This window comes from Vanellus vanellus, assembly GCF_965231255.1.
Source record: "Vanellus vanellus genome assembly, contig: HAP1_SCAFFOLD_2466, whole genome shotgun sequence".
Classification (NCBI taxonomy): domain Eukaryota; kingdom Metazoa; phylum Chordata; class Aves; order Charadriiformes; family Charadriidae; genus Vanellus; species Vanellus vanellus.
This window is the reverse complement of record NW_028127981.1, coordinates 800-7404: the sequence shown is the minus strand read 5'-3', so window position 1 is coordinate 7404 and position 6605 is coordinate 800. Positions and strand designations below refer to the sequence as shown.

Sequence of the window (6605 nt, the reverse complement as noted above, 5' to 3'; positions counted from 1 at the left end):
GGGGGGGAGAGAAGGATGTGGCGTCATCACCCCCGGCCGGCCGGAAGTGACGCGCTCGGCAGGCGCCGCCCCCATCGGCGAGCGGCAGGAAGGAGGAACCCGCCGGCGGCTGAGGGTGAGGCGGGGCGGGGTGGGGGGGGGAAGGCCGGGACCGGGGAGGGGGGGAAGTGTATGGATGGGGGGGGGGGAATCGGTACCGGGGGGGGCCCTCCGGTCACCGCCGCCTCCCCGCAGAGCGCCCCGCCCCCGCCATGGCCGCCCCCGCCAACGCGCAGAGCGCCAGCAAGACCTGGGAGCTGAGTCTGTACGAGCTGCACCGCACCCCGCAGGTCCGGGGGGGGGGGACACCGGGGCGGGGGGGGGGACACACACCGGGGGGGGGGGACGGGGACGGACGACGGGACACCACCTGTGGGAGGGGGGGGCACCCATATCCGGGGGGGGGACACCCACACCCGGAGGGGGACACCCACACCCGGGGGGGGGGGGGACACTTGGGGGGGGGGGGGGACAGCCACACCCGGAGGGGGACACCTGTGGGGGGGGGACGACGACACCCACACTCCGGGGGGGACACCTGTGGGGGGGGGACGACGACACCCACACCCCGGGGGGGGGACGACACACCACTTGGAGGGGGACCCACACCCGGGGGGACACACACACTTGGGGGGGGGGGGGATGACACCCAGACCCGGGGGGGTACACATTACCTGGGGGGGGGCACCCACACCCGAGGGGGGGGGGGACACTTGGGGGGGGACGGACACCTGTGGGGGGGACACCCACACCCGGGGGGGACACCAACAGCCGGAAGGGGACACCTGTGGGGGGGACACCCCCGCACCCGGGGGGGGGGGGGAACACAGGGCTGGCACCCCCCTGGGTGGAGTGGGGGGTGCCCCATGGCGGGGGGGATGGGACGGGACAGGGGGCCACCCCACCTGGAGGGGGGAGGACAGGGAACATGAGGGTTGAGATCCCCCAAAAATGGGGGGGGGGGCACATGGCTGGCACCCCCCTGGGTGGAGTGGGGGGCGGCCCATGGGGGTTGGGGGGGGGGGAGGGGCGACAGGGGGACATCCCCGTGGAGAAGGGGGACACAGGGGACAGAAAGTTTGGCACCACCCCAGGTGAGGGGTGGGGGAGGAGAGAGGGGGGACACCTCCCCCGTTTTAGTCGTGTCACCCCGAACCCGGGGGAGATGGGCTCAGGGGGTGTCCTCAGACAAGGGGACAACGTGGTGTCACCCCAACCCCGGGGGAGATGGGCTCAGGGGGTGTCCCTTCACCAGGGGACAACGTGGTGTCACCCCGAACCCGGGGGAGATGGGCTCAGGGGGTGTCCCTTCACCAGGGGACAACGTGGTGTCACCCCAAACCCGGGGGAGATGGGCTCAGGGGGTGTCCCTTCACCAGGGGACAACGTGGTGTCACCCCAAACCCGGGGGAGATGGGCTCAGGGGGTGTCACTTCACCAGGAGAGTGTCGTGTCACCCCAAACCCGGGGGAGATGGGCTCAGGGGTTGTCCCTTCACCAGGAGAGTGTCGTGTCACCCCAAACGTGGGGGAGATGGGCTCAGGGGGTGTCCCCAGACCAGGGGACAACGTGGTGTCACCTCAAACCTGGGGGAGATGGGCTCAGGGGGTGTCCCTTCACCAGGACAGTGTCGTGTCACCCCAAACCCGGGGGAGATGGGCTCAGGGGGTGTCCCTTCACCAGGGGACAACGTGGTGTCACCCCGAACCCGGGGGAGATGGGCTCAGGGGGTGTCCCTTCACCAGGGGACAACGTGGTGTCACCCCAAACCCGGGGGAGATGGGCTCAGGGGGTGTCCCTTCACCAGGGGACAACGTGGTGTCACCCCAAACCCGGGGGAGATGGGCTCAGGGGGTGTCCCTTCACCAGGAGAGTGTCGTGTCACCCCAAACCCGGGGGAGATGGGCTCAGGGGGTGTCCTCAGACCAGGGGACAACGTGGTGTCACCCCAAACCCGGGGGAGATGGGCTCAGGGGGTGTCCCCAGACCAGGGGACAACGTGGTGTCACCCCAGCGGCTGTGACACAGCCTGTGTCCCCTCCCCCCCCAGGAGGCCATCATGGACGGGACGGAGATCGCGGTGTCCCCGCGCAGCCTGCACAGCGAGCTGATGTGCCCCATCTGCCTGGACATGCTGAAGAACACCATGACCACCAAGGAGTGCCTGCACCGCTTCTGCTCCGACTGCATCGTCACCGCCCTGCGCAGCGGGTACGGTGCTGGCGGGAGGGGGAGGGGGGGGGGGAGCGAGGAAGACGGCGTCACCCGCTGGGCGAAGCGGGGACGTCCGCGCGTCACCCGTTGTCCCCTTGTGGCCAGGAACAAGGAGTGTCCCACGTGCCGAAAGAAATTGGTTTCCAAGCGATCCCTACGACCGGATCCCAACTTTGACGCTCTGATCTCCAAGATCTACCCCAGCCGGGACGAATACGAGGCCCACCAGGACCGCGTCCTGGCCAAGCTCAGCCGCCTCCACAACCAGCAGGCGCTCAGCAGCAGCATCGAGGAGGGGCTGAAGATGCAGGCCATGCACAGGTAGGACCTCCCAAATTCCCCCTCCGCCCTTCGCCGTGGCCCTCGACAGCGTTCTTCTCTCTCAGTTCCGTGGAGTTGGTGGGTGGAGTGTTGGGTGGGTGAGGAATGGGGCGGATGGTGGCGTCCAGAGAGATGTGGGCAACGGCTCCATGTGCAGATGGAGACCAGTGAGGAGTGGTGTCCCTCAGGGGTCTGTACTGGGAACTGAACTGTTCCATGTCCTCATCAAGGACATGTGCCACCATCGTCCCTTTGATGTGGTCCTCCACAACGTCCTCCATTCTCAGTTCCGTGGAGTTGGTGGGTGGAGCATTGGGCGGGTGAGGAATTGGGTAGATGGTGGTGTCCAGAGAGCTGTGGGCAACAGCTCCATGTGCAGATGGAGACCAGTGAGGAGTGGTGTCCCTCAGGGGTCCGTACTGGGACCAGTACTGTTCCATGTCCTCATCAAGGACGTGTGCCACCATCGTCCCTTTGACGTGGTCCTCCACAACATCCTCCTCTCTCAGTTCCATGGAGTTGATGGATGGAGCGTTGGGTGGGTGAGGAATTGGGTAGATGGTGGTGTCCAGAGAGCTGTGGGCAACGGCTCCATGTGCAGATGGAGACCAGTGAGGAGTGGTGTCCTTCAGGGGTCCGTAGTGGGACCTGAACTGTTCCATGTCCTCATCAAGGACATGTGCCACCATCGTCCCTTTGACGTGGTCCTCCACAACATCCTCCTCTCTCAGTTCCGTGGAGTTGATGGATGGAGCGTTGGGTGGGTGAGGAATGGGGCGGATGGTGGTGTCCAGAGAGCTGTGGTCAATGGCTCAACGTAGGAGTGGTGTCCCTCAGGGGTCCATACTGGGACCAGTACTGTTCCATGTCCTCATCAAGGACGTGTACCACCATCGTCCCTTTGACGTGGTCCTCCACAACGTCCTCCATTCTCAGTTCTGTGGAGTTGGTGGGTGGAGCGTTGGGTGGATGAGGAATGGGGCGGATGGTGACGTCCAGAGAGCTGTGGTCAACGGCTCCATGTGCAGATGGAGACCAGTGAGGAGTGGTGTCCCTCAGGGGTCCATACTGGGACCAGTACTGTTCCATATCTTCATTGAGAACGTGTGCCACCATCGTCCCTTTGACGTGGTCCTCCACAACATCTTCCATGCTCAGTTCCGGGGAATTGATGGATGGAGCGTTGGGTGGGTGAGGAATGGGGTAGATGGTGGTGTCCAGAGAGTTGCGATCAACGGCTCAACGTCTGGATGGAGACCAGTGAGGAGTGGTGTCCCTCAGGGGTCCGTACTGGGACCAGTACTGTTCCATGTCCTCATCAAGGACATGTGCCACCATCGTCCCTTTGATGTGGTCCTCCACAACATCCTCCTCTCTCAGTTCCATGGAGTTGATGGGTGGAGCGTTGGGTGGGTGAGGAATTGGGTAGATGGTGGTGTCCAGAGAGTTGCGATCAACGGCTCAACGTCTGGATGGAGACCAGTGAGGAGTGGTGTCCCTCAGGGGTCCGTACTGGGACCTGAACTGTTCCATATCTTCATTGAGGACGTGTGCCACCATCGTCCCTTTGACACAGTCCTCCGCAACCTCCTCCTCTCTCAGTTCCATGGAGTTGATGGATGGAGTGTTGGGTGGGTGAGGAATGGGGCGGATGGTGGCGTCCAGAGAGCTGTGGTCAATGGCTCAACGTAGGAGTGGTGTCCCTCAGGGATCCATACTGGGACCAGTACTGTTCCATATCTTTATTGAGGACGTGTGCCACCATCGTCCCTTTGACGTGGTCCTCCACAACGTCCTCCATTCTCAGTTCTGTGGAGTTGATGGGTGGAGCGTTGGGTGGGTGAGGAATTGGGTAGATGGTGGTGTCCAGAGAGTTGCGATCAACGGCTCAACGTCTGGATGGAGACCAGTGAGGAGTGGTGTCCCTCAGGGGTCCGTACTGGGACCGGTACTGTTCCATATCTTCATCAACCACATAGGTGGTGGGATCTCGGGCACCTTCAGCAGGTCTGGAGCCGACCCCAAGTTTGGAGCCCACCCCGAGCCGAGGGGGGTGGTTGATGCCCTAGAGGGGAGGGATCCACCCAGAGGGACCTGGAGAGGCCGGAGAGGTGGGCCCGGGTGACCCTCGTGAGGTTCAACCGGGCCGAGCGCAGGGCCCAAGCGTGGAGACGGGCTGGGGGACGGAGGGGTGGGGGGCGGAGGAGGACTCGGGGGCCGCCAAAGGGGCCGGGAGGTGGCACCGTGCGCTCCCAGCCCGGAAAGCCGACCATCTCCTGGGCTGCAGCAGAAGCAGCGTGGCCACAGCGGGGCCGGGGAGGGGCCGGTCCCCCTCTGCTCCGGTGAGACCCCACCTGGAGCGCCGCGTCCCGAGGGGACGAGAAGGACACGGAGCTGTTGGGGCGGGGCCGGAGGAGGCCACGGAGACGCTCCGAGGGATGGGACACCTCTGCTGTGGGGCCGGGCCGAGGGAGTCGGGGTTGGTCAGGCCGGAGGAGAGAAGGCTGCGGGTGGACCTCGTGGTGGCCCTTCACCGCTTATGGGGACGGAGCGTTTGATAGGAGCCGGAGCGCTGGTTTGAAGGTAAAAAAGGGCAGATTTGGGTTAGATCCCGGGAAGAAATGTTTTCCGCTGAGGGTGCTGAGAGGCTGGAAGAGGTTTCCCGAAGAGGCGGGAGATGCCCTCATCCCTGGAGGAGGTGTTCAAGGTCGGGTCGGATGGGGGGCTGGGAGCGACCCGGTGGGGTTGGAGACGGCCCCGCCCGTGGTGGAGGTGACCTTCCGAGGTCCCTTCCGCCACGGGGGGGTTGATCCCGGTTGATCCCGGTTGATCCCGGTTGACGGGCGGTGGCATCCCGCAGGGCTCAGCGCGTGCGGAAGCTGCACCAGGAATCGGATAACGCCACCTTCAGCGGCGGAGAGGACAACTGCGACAGTCGCTCCCACCTCAGCAACGCCTCCGCCCCCAGTCACCCCGAGGCCGGACCCAGCCGCAAACGTTCCCGAGCTTCCGACGATTCCGGACCCGATCCCGATCCCGAAACCTCTCACGAGGGAGGGGGACGGGGCAGCCCCGAGCCCGGCGCGGAGCCGGGCAGCAGCGAGATCGAGTTGGTTTTCCGTCCGCACCCGCTCCTGGTGGAGAAGGGGGAGTACTCGCAGACCCGGTGAGGGCAGGGGTGCGGGCAGGGGTGTGGGCAGGGGTGCAGGCAGGGATTGCACCAGTGCAGGCAGGGCTGCGGGCAGGGCTGGAGGCAGGGGTGAGGGCAGGGATTGCACCAGTGCAGGAAGGAGTGAGGGCGGGCAGGGATTGCGCCGGTGCAGGCAGGGGTGCGGGCAGGGCTGGAGGCAGGGGTGCAGGCAGGGGTGCAGGCAGGGCTGCGGGCAGGGCTGCGGGCAGGGCTTGCACCAGTGCAGGCAGGACTGCGGGCAGGGCTTGCACCAGTGCAGGCAGGGCTGCGGGCAGGGATTGCACCAGTGCAGGCAGGGCTGCGGGCAGGGATTGCACCAGTGCAGGAAGGAGTGAGGGCGGGCAGGGATTGCGCCGGTGCAGGCAGGGCTGGAGGCAGGGGTGAGGGCAGGGATTGCACCAGTGCAGGAAGGAGTGAGGGCGGGCAGGGATTGCGCCGGTGCAGGCAGGGATGCGGGCAGGGGTGTGGGCAGGGCTTGCACCAGTGCAGGAAGGAGTGAGGGCAGGCAGGGACACACTGGTGCAGGCAGGGGTGCGGGCAGGGCTGCAGGCAGGGATTGCACCAGTGCAGGCAGGGATGAGGGCAGGGATGCCCTGGTGCAGGCAGGGGTGAGGGCAGGGCTGCGGGCAGGGCTTGCACCAGTGCAGGAAGGAGTGAGGGCAGGCAGGGATTGTGCCGGTGCAGGCAGGGGTGCGGGCAGGGCTGGAGGCAGGGGTGTGGGCAGGGATTGCACCAGTGCAGGAAGGAGTGAGGGCAGACAGGGACACACTGGTGCAGGCAGGGGTGTGGGCAGGGCTGCAGGCAGGGCTGCGGGCAGGGATTGCACCAGTGCAGGAAGGAG

General features: G+C 65.8%; 1 protein-coding gene across 2 annotated transcripts; it reads left to right on the top strand.

The window, feature by feature from the left end:
* Positions 1–52: 52 nt before the first annotated feature.
* On the top strand, positions 53–5806 carry LOC309684788 (E3 ubiquitin-protein ligase RING2-A-like). Of its 2 annotated transcripts, XM_082500650.1 has the most exons (5): positions 53–115; positions 235–329; positions 2090–2250; positions 2359–2574; positions 5435–5806. In XM_082500650.1, exons 2-5 carry the CDS (start codon positions 252–254, stop codon positions 5742–5744), a joined length of 765 nt encoding a protein of 254 aa, XP_082356776.1. In that variant the 5' UTR covers positions 53–115; positions 235–251; the 3' UTR covers positions 5745–5806. The 2 variants fall into 2 exon arrangements, with proteins under 2 accessions (XP_082356776.1, XP_082356775.1); XM_082500649.1 differs by having other exon boundaries at positions 2090–2574.
* The last annotated feature ends 799 nt before the right edge of the window (positions 5807–6605 follow it).